The 15,072-nt window shown below is 50.1% G+C and overlaps 1 protein-coding gene across 1 annotated transcript in view; it reads left to right on the top strand.

Annotated features, from left to right (window-relative positions):
- The window catches only part of ADGRB1 (adhesion G protein-coupled receptor B1), a 184,770-nt gene that overhangs the window by 126,946 nt on the left and 42,752 nt on the right, over positions 1-15,072 (top strand). Inside the window, exons 8-10 of the mRNA XM_015418928.1 lie at positions 2,175-2,183; positions 5,636-5,800; positions 12,502-12,666. Of these exons, the coding sequence (XP_015274414.1) occupies positions 2,175-2,183; positions 5,636-5,800; positions 12,502-12,666 (339 nt within the window). The remainder of the gene's footprint in view (positions 1-2,174; positions 2,184-5,635; positions 5,801-12,501; positions 12,667-15,072) is intronic.

The following is a 15,072-nucleotide window of genomic DNA, read 5'->3' on the forward strand; positions in this document are numbered from 1 at the left end:
CTCCTCCTCCTCCTCCTCCTCCTCCTCCTCCTCTTCTTCTTCTTCACCAGTTTGGTGTAGTGGTTAAGTGCGCGGACTCTAATCTGGGAGAACCGGCTTTGATTCCCCACTCCTCCACTTGCACCTGGCTGGATGACCTTGGGCAAGCCATAGTTCTGGTAAGAGCTGTTCTTGAAAAAAGAGCAGTTTCTGTCAAGAGCTCTTTCAGCCCCACCTACCTCACAGGGTGTCTGTTGTGGGGAGGGGAAGGAGAAGGAGTTTGTCAGACGCTCTGAGACTCCTTTGGGTAGTGAAGGGCAGGGGATAAATCCAATCTCCTCCTCTTCTTCTTCTTTTACCTCACAGGTTGGTGTCTGTTGTGGGGAGGGGAAGGGAAAGGAGTTTGTCAGCCGCTCTGAGACTCCTTTGGGTAGTGAAGGGCGGGGTATAAATCCAATCTCTTCTTCTTCTTCTTCTTCTTCTTCTTCTTCTTCTTCTTCTTCTTCTTCTTCTTCAGATAGATCAAGATGGGTCACCGTGTTAGTCTGTCTGTAGCAGTAGAAAAGAGCAATAGTCCAGAAGCACCTTAAAGACCGACAAAAATTGTGGCATCTTCCATGAGTCATTGATAGGTTTGCCAGGCTGGGAAACACCTGGAGATTTGGGGGGGCGGAGCCTGAGGTGGGTGGGTTTGGGGAGGAGAGGGACCTCAGCAGGGTTTAGTTCCACAGCGTCCATCTTCTAAAGCGGCCATTTTCTTAAGGGAAACCGATCTCTGTCTCCTGGAGCTCAGTTGTAACCCTGGGAGATCTCCAGCCATCACCTAGAGGATGGCAACCCCAGTTATTGCTCACTACTTTAGATACTGCTAGGAAGTTCCTCCTAATCTAGAAGAGAAGAGACTGGATTTATACCCCGCCCTTCACTACCTAAAGGAGTCTCAGAGTGGCTTACAATCTCCGTTCCCTTCCCCCTCCCCACAACAGCGACCCTGTGAGGTAGGCAGGGCTGAGAGAGCTCTTTTGAGAACTGCCCTTGAGAGAACAGCTCCGAAGGAACTTGTGACTGGCCCAAAGTCACACCAACAGCTGCATGTGGAGGAGTAGGGAATCAAACCTGGTTCTCCCAAATTAGAGTCCGCACACTTAACAACAACGCCAAACTGGCTCCAGTTCTACCCAATAGTTCTAGTCCTGCCCTCTGGAGCAAGAGAGGACAAGTTGGCTCCACCTTCTACACAGCGGCTTTTGAGATCTTTGAAGACAACGGTCCAGGCTCTCCACCCCAGACCTTCCCTGCTCTTTCCACCTTCCGCTTCATCCATGTCTGTTGACCCCGAACTGACTTGCGTGTAGCAGTGCCACAGATGCTGAGGATTAGTGGCAAGAGGCAGATATTCCCACCATGCCTAGTTAGCAACTGCGTAAGGTTCAGTTGCCTTCTGGCTCTGTTCTCTTCCTCGAGACTTCACAAACTATTGGATCTGCCGGGTCTCCCACCCCCATTGCTAGCCACAACCCAAGATCCGGATTATCCAGCTTGGTCTGAGGAGTGCAGAGAAGACCCTGCCTTGGGTCAAGACACTCGGCCACCTTCTGCATCTTTCCAGTCTTAACAGCTTTGATCGAAAGGATCGGGCGGGCTTCCTTGAGTTCCGTGGAGAGATAATGAGCCCTCTGCTAACAAGCGGAAGCTCTCCAGAAATAATTAGAAGAGGGTCTGTCACAATAGGGGGAATATTTCGAGATAAATCACGCTAATAAAAAAGGGTCCGTATTTCATGCCTAACCTGCACTTTGCATAAGGGGTCTTTGCCAGGCAAATTGTAAATCATGGCTGATGTATCCGACTGGAGGCCTCTTGAGCCCGTCTGTGTTAATTAAGCAAAGCAAGAACAAGGGCACCAGGAGTTAGTTTCCACCTGTTTGTTTTTTTAAGAGACACAAAAGTTCATCAGACCCAGGAGGTCACCCTGGTGTGTGTGTCATAAGAACATATAACCAGGGGTCATTTCATAGAAAAAGAGGTGCAGGAACTCATTAGCATAACTCATTAGCATAACATTTGCATATGCCACACCCCCTGACATCACCGGAAGTGTGTCAGAAGACAACGCCCACCACTCAGGCTCCATTGGACTGTTTTGGATTCCCAGCTATGGGGGGGGGGGGACCTGCAGGTCTGCCTTTGCAGAGGGAGAGCTTGTACCTGAATAAAACTTAGTCTTAAAGGTGCCACTGGACTGTTTTGGACCGGGGGGAGCTCTGCAACTTACCTGGCTGCTTCTTGCTCTGACCGAGGGCTGCTGGGAGCAGGGGGTGGGGCTTGTTGCATGTGCCCGCCCCCTGGGCTCTTTACTGCCGGAGCTCCGCTCCTGTGCGCTCCTGCAGGAAATGACCCCTGCATATAACTGTTCTCTCAAGGGCAGTTCTGGAAAGAGCTCTCTCAGCCCCATCTACCTCACAGGGCATCTGTTGTGGGGAGGGGAAGGGAGTTTGTAAGCCGCTCTGAGACTCCGAGTGAAGGGCGGGGTATTATAAGGTTTGATCATGCAGGGCTCTTCTGATTTACAATAAGCCAAGGGTCTAAATTAGGGTCAGACAGCATCATGTGTTCCATAGGAACTTCTGTAGGAACCTGAAATCCTAGTGCTCTTAAACACTAGAGCATCCCATACAGGAGAAGGGGTTTCCTCTGGAACGGGATTCATGTGGGGGTTGCTATTAGATCTGTGCCCAAGGTGGAAGAACAAGGCTTTTCCTGGGGCTCGCTGTCCTTTCAGCCAAATATGCCCCACAGGTCAGCTGCAGCCCTTCCTTGAGAAGCCTGATCTGCCACAGTCATTGATGGCAATGTAAAGCAAGTGATTATCAGAGGTGGCATCTTCTGGGTTGTGGCCCTTTGAATATGGGACTCCCTCTCCATGTCACCTTATCTGACACCAGGGCGGTTGAGATGTGTAGGAGGAAAATCAAAGGCACAGATATAGAATGGGAGGGAGTTGGCTGGACCGCAGCACATGTGAAAGGGATCTGGGTGTTCTGGTTGATCACAGGCTCAACATGAGCCTGCAGTGTGATGTGACTGCGAAGAAAGCTAATGCAATCTTAGGATGCATTAACAGAAGCATTGTGTCCAGATCATGAGAGGTGGTGGTTCCGCTCTATTCTGCTATGGTCAGGCCTCACCTGGAGTCCTGTGTCCAGTTTTGGGCACCACGTTTTAGGAAGGATGTTGACAAGCTCGAGCATGTCCAGAAGAGGGCAACCAGGATGGTGAGAGGGTTGGAATCCAAGTCTTAGGAGGAAAGGTTGAAAGAGTTGGGTATGTTTTGCCTGGGAAAGAGAAGGCTTAGAGGGGACATGATTGCAGTCTTCCAATATCTGAAAGGCTGTCATGTAGAAGATGGAGCGGATCTATTCTCTCTTGCTCCGGATTGCAAGACTAGATCTAATGGGTGGAAATGACAAGGGAGTCGATACCGGCTAAATATCAGGAGAAACTTCCTAACTGTCAGAGTGGTTGAGCAGTGGAACAGTCTGCCTGGGGAGGTGGTGGATGCTCCTTTCCTGGACGTTTTCAAGCGGAGGCTGGAGTGGACAACCACCTTTCGGGTATGTTGTAGGGCTCTCTTTCGGCTCATAATGTGCAGAAGACTTTAAAATGGTGTATGTAGGAGGAAAAATCCTTAGCTCAGCACTCACAGTGTATAACAGCCTTCAGACCAGTATTACAGGAAAAAACTCAATCCTATTATAATCATTCAAAGCCGGGCACCTGATCAACAATAGAACAAACTCTCCAGTTAAAAAGGATCAGATGGTAGGTGATGTGGAAGACCTCTGCTTGAGACCCTGGAGAGCTTTAAAGAGGGGCTGTGGCTCAGTGGTAGAGCCTCTGCTTGGCATGCAGAAGGTCCCAGGTTCAGTCCCCGGCATCTCCAATTAAAAAGGACCAAGCCAGGAGGCGATGTGAAAGACCTCCGCCTGAGACCCTGGAGAGCTGTAAAGAGGGGCTGTGGCTCAGTGGCAGAGCCTCTGCCTGGCATGCCTAAGGTCCCAGGTTCAATCCCTGGCATCTCCAGTTAAAAGGACCAGGCAGTAGGTGATGTGAAAGACCTCAGCCTGAGACCCTGGAGAGCCACTACCAGTCTGAGTAGACAATACCACTCACAAAAAAATCAATGGTCTGATTCAATATAAGGCAGCTTCATAGGGAGGGACTATGGCTAAGTGCAGAAAGTCCCAGGTTCAATTCCTGTTATTTCTAGTTGAAAGGATGAGGAGTAGGGGATGTGAAAGACCTTGGCCTGTGACCCTGGAGAGCTGCTGCCAGTCTGAGGAGACATTATTGACCACGGTGGATCAACAGGCAGCTTCACAGGGAAGGGCTACGGCTCAGGGGTGGACCATCTACTTAGAATCATAGAATGTTAGAGTTGGAAGGGACCTTGCAGGTCATCTAGTCCAACCCCCTGCACTCTGCAGGAGCATAGCTCCCATATGCATACTTGGCATGCATAAGGTCCCAGGTTCAGTCCCTGGTGTTCCTAGTCAAAAGGACCAGGCAGTAAGTGATGTGGAAGGCCTCTGCTTGGAGAGCCACTCCCAGTCCGAGTAGACAGTACTGACCATGATGGACCAAAGGTCCAGTATAAAGCAGCTTCAGAGGGAGGGTCTGTGACTCAGTGGAAGAGCATCCGCTCGGCATCCTGAAGGGCCCAGGTTCAATCCCCGGCATCTCCAGTTATAAAGACCAGGCAGCAGGCAATGTGAAAGACCTCCGCCTGAGACCCTGGAAAGCTGTAAAGAGGGGCTGTGGCCCAGTGGCAGAGCATCTGCTTGGCATGCAGGAGGTCCCAGGTTCAATCTCCAGCATCTCCAGTTAAAAGGACAAGGCAGGAGGTGATGGGAAAGACCTCCCCCTGAGACCCTGGAGAGCTGCAAAGAGGGGCTGTGGCTCAGTGGCAGAGCTTCTGCTTGGCATCCTGAAGGTCCCAGGTTCAATCCCCGGCTTCTCCAGTTCAAAGGACCAGATGGGAGGTGACATGAAAGACCTCTGCCTGAGACCCTGGAGAGCCACGGCCAGTCTGAGTAGACAAGACTGACCTGGATGGACCAAGAATCGGATTCAGTGTTCATGTGGTGGGAATAGGAACCCTCTGGGGATGCCGGCACCAATGTTCCCTCTAAGCTGGGTTAGTGTGAGCTAGCTCAGAGTTTTTTTAGCCTCCGGCGCAAACATTTTTGTCTTAGCTCGGGAAGGATGGGGCTCCAGAGCAAACTAATTGATGCAGCAGCCAAATCGCTCGCTCCCAACTGTAATGCCAGTAGCTCACAAAGTAGAATTTTGCTCACAAAACTGCACAGCTTAGAGGGAGCATTGGCTGGCACCCTCCTCATGTTGCCCCCTGAAGCAATCGGTGAAGAGACTGGGCCCTCTAGCCTCTGGGGAGGCTTGCCTCTACAGCACTGGCCTTGTAATTAAATCGGGTACTTGGGTGGGTGAGCAAGCTCCATTCGAGATGTGTCTTTCAGCATCCTTTGCTGCTCTCTGCAGGTCGAGTAGCGGTCCAGCCAGACACCCCTGGACCCCTCTGTGCAAAAGCGGTTTTCACATTCTGGCTTTCTGTCTTTTCCTTCTTTGGGCCACTCAGTGGACGGCAACTGGAACGAATGGTCCAGCTGGAGCTCCTGTTCCACCAGCTGTTCCAACGGCACCCAGCAGCGGACGAGGGAGTGCAACGGGCCATCCTACGGTGGAGCGGAGTGCCAGGGGCACTGGGTGGAGACTCGCGATTGCTTCCTTAGGCAATGTCCAGGTCAGTAGTGTCCGGACCAGTCTCCTTCCTTCCAGACCATCTTCCCACCATCTTTGAATTGTGGGGCTGCCAAGGGATGTGGATGTGGAACAAATGGAGCAGAAGGCCATCAGTGGCTATTAGCTACAAGGTATAGACAGGAACTCTCAGTATGGGGCAAGTGATGCTCTGTATTCTTGGTGCTTGGGGGTCAACAGTGGGAGGGCTTCTAGTGTCCTGGCCCCACTGCTGGACCTCCTGATGGCACCTGGTATTTTTGGCCTCTGTGTGACGCAGAGAGTTGGACTAGATGGGCCATTGGCTTGACCCAACATTGGCTTCTCTTATGTTCTTATGGGCAGGACAGAGGGCTGTGGATGAGGAAGGTGACCTTATCTGTGTTTTGCTTCTCACTGGTGGACGAGATGTGGCACCACAGCCTATTTTGGTGGTGGTGGAAAGTTCCATCATGTCGCAGTTGTCTTATGACGACACTTGTAGGGTTTTCAAGAGGTGGTGCTTTACCATTGCCCGCCTCTGCATAGCAACCATGGATTTCCTATGAGGTCTCACATCTCAGTGCTCACCAGGGCTGACCCTGCTTAGCTTTCAGGATCCAACTGCCTCTGAGTACCAACCTTGAACTTCCTTGGTGGTCTCCCATCCAGGTACTAACCAGGACCAGGCCTGCTTAGTTTCTAAGATCTAATGATGCTTTGGTATGCCTGCCTCTCTGTAGCAACCCTGGGCTTCATTGGTGGTCTCCCATCCACGTATTAATCAGGGCCTACCTTACAGAGGACAAAATTCTCCTTGTGCCTCAAGGATTGTCTTTGTGTCCATGGAGGGCTCAGCCTAAATCATCATCATCATCATCATCATCATCATCATCATCATCATCGTCATCGTCATCGTCATTGTCGTCATCGTCATCATCATCATCATCATGATAATGTTTGGCACAGATCACTTCTGGGTCTTGCTAATCTTTCAGCTTCTCTCCCAAAATATCTTGGAGGGCCTCAGTGTTTGGTGTCGTGGTGAAGTGCGTGGACTCTAATCTGGGAGAACCGGGCTTGATTCCCCCACTCCTCCACTTGCACCTGGCTGGATGACCTTGGGCAAGCCATGGTTCTGTGAGAGCTGTTCTCTCAAGGACAGCTCTGGAAAGAGCTCTCTCTGTCCCACCTACTTCACAGGGTGTCCGTTGTGGGGAGGGGAAGGGAAAGGAGTTTGTAAGCTGCTCTGAGACTCTGAGTGAAGGGTGGGGTATCAATCCAATCTCCTCCTCCTCCTCCTCCTCCTCCTCCGCCTCCTCCTCCTCTTCTTCCATACACCCCTAGGAACATGAATATCCTTTCCTGGGAGAGCTGTGCAGTCCCTGAATGGACTTAAGGGGCCCCCCAACTGTGGATAGTCCCTCAGTTTCTCAGCATTTGAAAGGAGCACCCATGTGGAGCCCCAAAGCAACAGATCCTTCAGGAAACTCCTGGCTTTGGTCATGGGAAGCTATCTGAGGTCTGGCTCTGCAGGGTTTAGAAGCACCTGGGACATGTCCTGGGGGGGGTACATCAGCTCCCAAGATCTTACAAGCTGTAGGCTCCACAGCTCCAAGACTCCCCCCACACACACCCCAGAAAGAGTCCATCAAATATATTTTCATACGCGCCCCGTTGTTTTCATAAATGCTTCCCTGCTGCCAGAAGTGTACTTTTTCGATATACAAAAATGTAATAATAGTAATTAAGTGCTGTCAAGGCACAAGCAGTTCATGACAACCCCTCGGGGGGGTTTTCAAGGCAAGAGACAAGCAGAGGTTGTTGACCGTTGTACCCTGTGCATAACAACACCAGCCTTCTTTGGTGGTCTCCCCTCCAAACACTCTCTGTGACCGACCCTGTTTGACTTCCAGGATCTGATGAGCTCATGGTAGTCTGGTCTATGCTGGCTGCTGCTGAAGATAGAAATCCACAGAAATCTGGCCAGCCTCCTGGCCCATAGCTAACATGGGGCCCACGGGACCTGGCCCCCTTGTGTTTCTTCTGGGCCCCCTCCCTCCTGGGCTGCCCCCAAAGTGCTCCAACTTACCACCTTGACTTTACTTTCATTTAATTAGCTGGTGCCCCCCCGAGGCCCCCTCCCAAAGAATTCCCTAACTACGGGGCTGCGCAGCCTCTATACATAAGTAAAGGTTCTTTCCAGGGCTGTCGGCAGACTCGTAGCTACAACGGGGGGCTTTTGGTGGCTCCGCCCCCTTTCTTAAAGGCACAGCCCCACAAAAATTTCTCCTGTAAATGCTTTTTTCAATAGTTTTAAAATATATTTTTCAAAGGCATGCGCTCCTATAAGCCGAGTGCAGTGCTGTAGTTGAGTAATCGCCGCACTGAGCAAGGGGGTTGGAGTAGGTGACCTCTAGGATAACTTCTAACTCTGTCTCAAGAAACTGGTCTCCTTTCAGAGAGTTTTCCTGCCTAAGTGTTTGCTTTCTTGACTGTAGAAGTCATCACCCCCACCTGTCGGCTTGTTCTCAAGATTGTTGCTTAGGCTGGCAGTAGTGATTAACTTGTAGTGGCTGAGAACTGTCATCTAAAATGGTCAACAGCGTGCAATTTAGAGATCTACCCTGGTGACAGCTTTCTATTGGCTCAATGGCTTTTCTTTCTGCACTGAGTCCACTGGGGAAAAATTTGTCCCACAAGCCACAAAATCCTGGTTCGTGTCTATAAATCTGAGTCGGTGATTCTTGACATGGGCAAGGAACACTCATGTTTTGCATTCTCACACCTGGCATGTTGTAATCCCAGTCTAAATTATTGAGACTACAGTGGTTTCTACCCACGTGTATCGACCTGGGATGACTGAGAATGCAAGAAGAAGAAGAAGAAGAAGAAGAAGAAGAAGAAGAAGAAGAAGAAGAAGAAGAAGAAGAAGAAGCATATGAAACAAAAAAGAGAGTTTAGATCCTGGAGGAGGAGGAGGAGGAGGAGGAGGAGGAGATTGGATTTATACCCCGCCCTTCACTACCCAAAGGTGTCTCAGAGTGGCTTACAAACTCCTTTCCCTTCCCCTCCCCACAACAGACACCCTACGAGGTCAGTGGGGCTGAGAGAGCTCTGACAGAAACTGCTCTTTTTTCAAGAACACCTCTTATCAGAACCATGGCTTGCCCAAGATTATCCAGCAGCTGCATGCGGAGGAGTGGGGAACCAAACCCGGTTCTCCCAGATTAGAGTCCGCGCACTTCACCATGACACCAAACATCATCTCTGTTCTTGAACGAAGCTGGGAGCTAGTGTGGGCCTGTGGTTGGATGGTGGCTGAAGAGCTCATGGGATTACAACTTTTCTCCGGGCAACAGAGATCAGTTCCCCCGGAGGAGAAAGGTTGCTTTGAAAGGTGGGCTCTGCGGCGTCATTCCTCACTGAAGTCCCTCCCTTCCCCGAAACCCCACCCTCCATAGACTCCACCTCCCAAAACCTCCAGGAATTTCCCAACCTGGAGCTGGAAACCTTAGTTGTCACCCTATGAGTGAAGAAATGGAGTTCCAGTCCCCACTTTGCCTTCACTGGCAGCCTCGGTCTCATCGCTCTCAGCCGAGCCTACATCGCAGGGGTGCTGTGAGGGTGAAATGGTGAGAAGAGATCGTGGTTGCTGCCTTGAATTCCTTGTCGGAAAGAAGGGGTAGAAATGGAGAGGATACATGGGATGCAAGAAGCTCTCTTCCTCCCATTAGGGAAAAACTGAATTCAAAGACGGTCACCCGTGAATCATGGAAAGCAGCTCCAAGGAACTTGTGGTTTATTGAAACTTTCTTTGGGAGGGTGGGGATTCATAAGAATGTAAGAGAAGCCAGTGTTGGATCAGGCCAGTGGCCCATCCAGTCCAACACTCTGTGTCACAGAGGCCCCGGTCACACGGCAAAGTTGCCGCAGGAGAGGCACAGGTGGTGGGTGGATTATCCAGGCGCAATCACACCCCAACATCTGGGAAGTGGAGCGCACCGGTGGCTTACCACCGACAATGCGCCTTAAAAAACTAGTACCTCCAAGGTACTAGTAAAAGTTTGCGACGGGCTGCCTCCAGACGCCCATGGTGTGATCGCGCCGGCACGCAGCATTCCCCTCTGGTTCCTCGTTTACCCACCGGTGCCAAGGGAAGGACCCGTGGTGTGCCACCGGCGTGGCTGATCGTGTGATCGCGCATCAAACTGCACCGGGGCAATTAGCCACGCCTCCCCCCTGCGATATCTGGCCTGTGTGACCGGGGCCACAGTGGCCAAAAACACCAGGTGCCATCAGGAGGTCCACCAGTGGGGCCAGGACACTAGAAGCCCTCCCACTCTTGCTCCCCCCAAGCACCAAGAATACAGAGCATCCCTTGCCCCAGACTGAGAGTTCCTATCTATACCTTGTGGCTAATAGCCACGGATGGACCTCTGCTCCAGATGTTTCTCCAATTCCCTCTTGAAGCCGTCCATGCTTGTAGCCGCCGCCAACTCCTGTGGCAGTCAATCCCATGTGTTCATCACTCTTTGGGTGAAGAAGGACTTCCTTTTATCTGTTCCAGGTTGAACCTTCCTACTTTATATTATAATCCCCCGCCCCCTTAATGTATGTCCATGTAGGAAGCGGAAGATAAATTGTTACTATAGAAAGTCGGAATGAAGACATGTCCTGAGTCTAGTGTTGTCAACCTCCAGGTGAGGCCTGGGAATCCCCTGCTATTACAGTTGATCTCCAGATAATAGAGATCAGTTCCCCTGGAGGAGGAAATGTCTGCTTTGGAGGGTGGAGTCTTTGGCATTATAACCTTGCTGAGGTCCCTCCTTGAACCTGCCCTTACCAGGTTCTCCCCCCTCCCCCAATTTCCAGGCATTTCCCAACCCAGAGCTGGCAACTGTACGAGGACAAGTGGCTAATGGGAAATTGAGGACCCAGGTGGATTCTCCAGAAGCCACCCTGGAGGAGGGACTGAATGAGTTCTGGTGTCTTACACCACCCTACTTTCCACAACACATGCTCAGAATTGCTCCTATAGTTTCTACAAAGGGCCAATTTACCCATGACCAGAGAACTCTAGGATTAAAATCTCTGGTTGGGGTGTGTGTGTGTTAATGGTTCGTTTCTTGCAGATCTAGTCTGCTAGTGGGGTGCTTTCCTCTGTCAGAAGGTACTTTGCCCAATGCAAGATGGTTAGAAGATGTGTCAGAGAAGGATTCTTCCACCAGAGGGAAGCATTTCCTCTAATGAACATGAGAACATAAGAGAAGCCATGTTGGATCAGGCCAATGGCCCATCCAGTCCAACACTCTGTGTCACACAGTGGCCAAAACCCAGGGGCTATCAGGAAGTCTTCCAGAAGCCCTCCCACTCTTGCCTCCCAAGCACTAAGAATACAGTGCATCACTGCCCGAGACATAAGAACATAAGAGAAGCCATGTTGGATCAAGCCAATGGCCCATCCAGTCCAACACTCTATGTCACACAGAACCAAGGTGCCATCAGGAAGTCCACCAGCAGGACCAGAACTACAGCAGACTTCCCATTGTTGTCCCCCCCCCCCCAAGCACCAAGAATACAGAGTATCACTGCCCTGGACAGAATGTTCCATCTCTACCTTATGGCTAACAGCCACTGATGAACATCTGCACCGTATGCTTATCCAATCCCCTCTTGAAGCTGTCTATCCCTGTAGCCGCCAACACTTCCTGTGCCAATGAATTCCACAGTTGAATGGACCCACAGGATCTTACCTATGAGGAGTCAACTCTTTGACCCAAGAACTCTTCTGCAGTTCAAAGACTCGCCCCAGCATTGAAGTTGTAATTAGGAAAGAACAGATAGAGGCGCTAACCGCAGCTTCAGAGGGGTAATTTAAATGATGGAAGAGACATAAGAAGAAAGGGTTAACCACACACCCCAACTCATTTGAAAATAAAAGTTCAGGACGTAGCTAAGATGGGGCTATTTGACACTCCGCCCCCTTTCTTAAAGGGTCAGCCCCACAAGATTCCCCTTGAAAGACCTTTTTAAAGAAATTTCTTTTTTTTTAGACAGTATCTTATTGAATTTTACATACACACACTCAACACACATACATAAATACATACATACATGGGGGGTATCTTTCAAATAATTACCATATTTATGCCTTATAGCTAAACCTTACTAATCAAATATTCCATCTCAGCAAAATTTAGTCTTTTGTTGCTGATACAGCAAATTCTCGTCTCTGCATCCTCACCAGTGTTTTATTTGACCATAACTTTTGAGTTGTAATTCTCCAACCAAGTGTGGAATCTTACCCATATATTCTCAAATGTTTTTTTTTTCCCTGGGTGATTTTTCAATAATAAAGTCAATTTATCCATTTCTGCTGCTTCCAACGTTTTGTTTATAATCTCTTCTTTGGTAGGAGTTTCCAATCTTCTCCAATATTTTGCGGGGTTAACCAGCCCCACCCCCCAACTCATTTGAAAATAAAAGTTCAGGCCCATAGCTAGGATAGGACTATTTGACGCTCCGCCCCCTTTCTTAAAGGGTCAGCCCCACAAGATTCCCCTTGAAAGACCTTTTTAAAGAAATTTCTTCTGCCCACTCAGTACATGTTGGCCGTCTGCTTTCCTTTGGCAGCCCCCTTAAAAATTTGAAAGCCACAGGAAAATAAAATTTCTAGCTACGGGCCTGGGAAAGTTGCAACGTCTTTCTCTCCTCCTCTTGTAGTGGACGGGAAGTGGCAGGCGTGGGGTCCGTGGGGCAGCTGTTCGGCTACGTGTGGAGGCGGGACGCAGAAGCGGGACCGGACTTGCTACGGCCCTTTTTTTGGAGGAGAAGCGTGCCAAGGCCCGAAAGAGGAGTACACACAGTGCAATGATAAGAGGTGTCCTGGTAAGTAGAGTTGCTTTGGTCCAGATGTTTGCCAAACCACAAAACCAGGCCACCAGGGGGACAGCGACCATATCCTGTCTTAGGCTGTGGTCCCACGGTCATTGTGAATCAGGTTTCACCGTTGTTCCCTCTTGCATTTGAAATTGCTGATCAGACGCTCACATCCATCTCCTGCACCAAAGTGGGCTCACTCGCAGAATCCTACCGGTTCCCTAGTGAGTTTTCCGACACCGAGAAAATCAAGTACTTTCTGGGTACTTGTGCTTTGAATCCACAATTTTGCCTGTCTGGACAGCCATCTCTCACAATGATTGCGATTAAGTCTTCTGAATGTCCTTCTTCCAGTAGGGTTTTTTTTCTTTGCAACTTTCACTATTGTGCACCTGTGCACACATGCACATATGTCTGCATGCACATATGAGCACATCTGTGCATGTGCATCTGCACATGCACAAATATTTTTTTTAAGTGCCATGCCCCCACTTGGGCAGTGCGGCTGTCTAGATAGTGCCTTGCACACATGCACATATGTCCGCATGCACATATGACCACATCTGTGCATGAGCATATGCACATGCACAAAGTTTTTTTTTTAGCCATCTCTCGCAATGACTGCGATTAAGTCGTCTGAATGTCCTTCTTCCAGTAGGGTTTTTTTTTTTGCAACTTTAACTATCGTGCACATGTGCACACATGCACATAAGTCCGCATGCACATATGAGCACATCTGCGCATGTGCATATGCACATGCACAAAGAATTTTTTTTAAAAAAAATGTGCCGCACCCCCACTTGGGCGGTGCAGCTGTCTGGACAGTGCCTGGAGCATTGTTGCGCAAAGCAAGTAGTTGGGCAAGGGATGTGTGATCATCTGAACCCGTTTATAAATATCCCCAATCAAATCTACAGTGGGAACAAATCGCGGTGCATTTGCCGTGTGACCACAGCCTTAGTCTCTTGATCCTGGAGAGGGGCTGTGGCTCAGTGGAAGAGCCCTGGCATTCAGAAGGTCCCGGATTCAATCCCCAGTGTCTCCAATGAAAAGGAATAGGCAGTAGGTAATATGAAAGACCTCTGCCCGAGTCCTTGGAAAGCCGCTGCCTGTCTGAGGAGATAATACTGACCTTGATGGACTGACGGTCTGATTCAGTACAAGGCAGCTTCATGTACATGTTGGGAGGGGCCGTGGCTCAGTGGCAGAGCCTCTGCTTAGCATGCAGAAGGTCCCAGGTTCAATCCCAGGCACTTCCAGTTAGAAAAGAACATAGGACATAGGAAAAGCCAATGTTGGATCAAGCCAATGGCCCATCCAGTCCAACCCTCTGTCACGCAGTGGCCAAAAATACCAGGTGCCCTCAGGAGGTCCAGCAGTGGGGCCAGGACACTAGAAGCCCTCCCACTGTTTCTCCCCCCAAGCACCAAGAATACAGAGCATCCCTTGCCCCAGTCATAAGAACATAAGAGAAGCCAGTGTTGGATCAGGCCAGTGGCCCATCCAGTCCAGCACTCTGTCACACGGCGGCCAAACATACCAGGTACCATCAGGAGGTCCAGCAGTGGGGCCAGGACACTAGAAGCCCCTCCCACTGTTGCCCCCCACCCCCCAAGCACCAAGAATACAGAGCATCCTTTGCCCCAGCCTGGCAGTAGGTGACATGAAAGACCTCAGCCTGATAGCCACTGCCAGTTTCAGTAGACAATACTGACCTTGATGGACCATGGGTCCAATTCATTAGAAGGTGCCCCTCACGGATGTGAGCTAAACAGAATGTTACCTTTTTTTGTTTGTTTGCTGTGATAGAAAGTAATCCACTTTCCCAGATATATGTTTACTCTTCTGGGGTAGTGAGGGAAAACTTTATACAGTATCCTGGCTCATTTCCACCTGCATCAACACATTTTTGCTCACAGAAGTCCCCCCCCCCACTTTCCCTTGACTATGGTCATAGAATCATAGGGTTGGAAGGGGTCCATAAAGGCCATCTAGTCCAGCTCCCCCTGCTCAGTGCAGAATCAGCCTAGAGCATCCCTGGCAAGGGTTTGTCCAGCCACTGCTTGAAGACTGCCAGGGAGGGGGAGCAGATTCCACTCTTGCACAACTCTCATTGTCAAAAAAAAGTTTTTCCTAAGATCCAGCAGGGGGCTGGACTAGATCGTCTGTATGGCCCTTCCAACTCTGTGATTCTATGATTCTATGAAATCTCCGGGTCCCACGTGGAAGCTGGCAACTTCAGTGGCCATCACTGAGTGTTGGTGTGAGTTCTAATTCAACCTACCTCTTAGGCCTACTGGTCTCCTCCTATCCTCTCTCTGGGCCGGCTGCCCAGATACGTGATCAACCTGAGTGCCTGACTGTATGGAAATCATATCCGCCAGCCAAAAAAAGCACGGGCCTCAGAGTTTGCTG

This window comes from Gekko japonicus, unplaced genomic scaffold, assembly GCF_001447785.1.
Source record: "Gekko japonicus isolate JY-2015 unplaced genomic scaffold, Gekko_japonicus_V1.1 scaffold2299, whole genome shotgun sequence".
Classification (NCBI taxonomy): Eukaryota; Metazoa; Chordata; class Lepidosauria; order Squamata; family Gekkonidae; genus Gekko; species Gekko japonicus.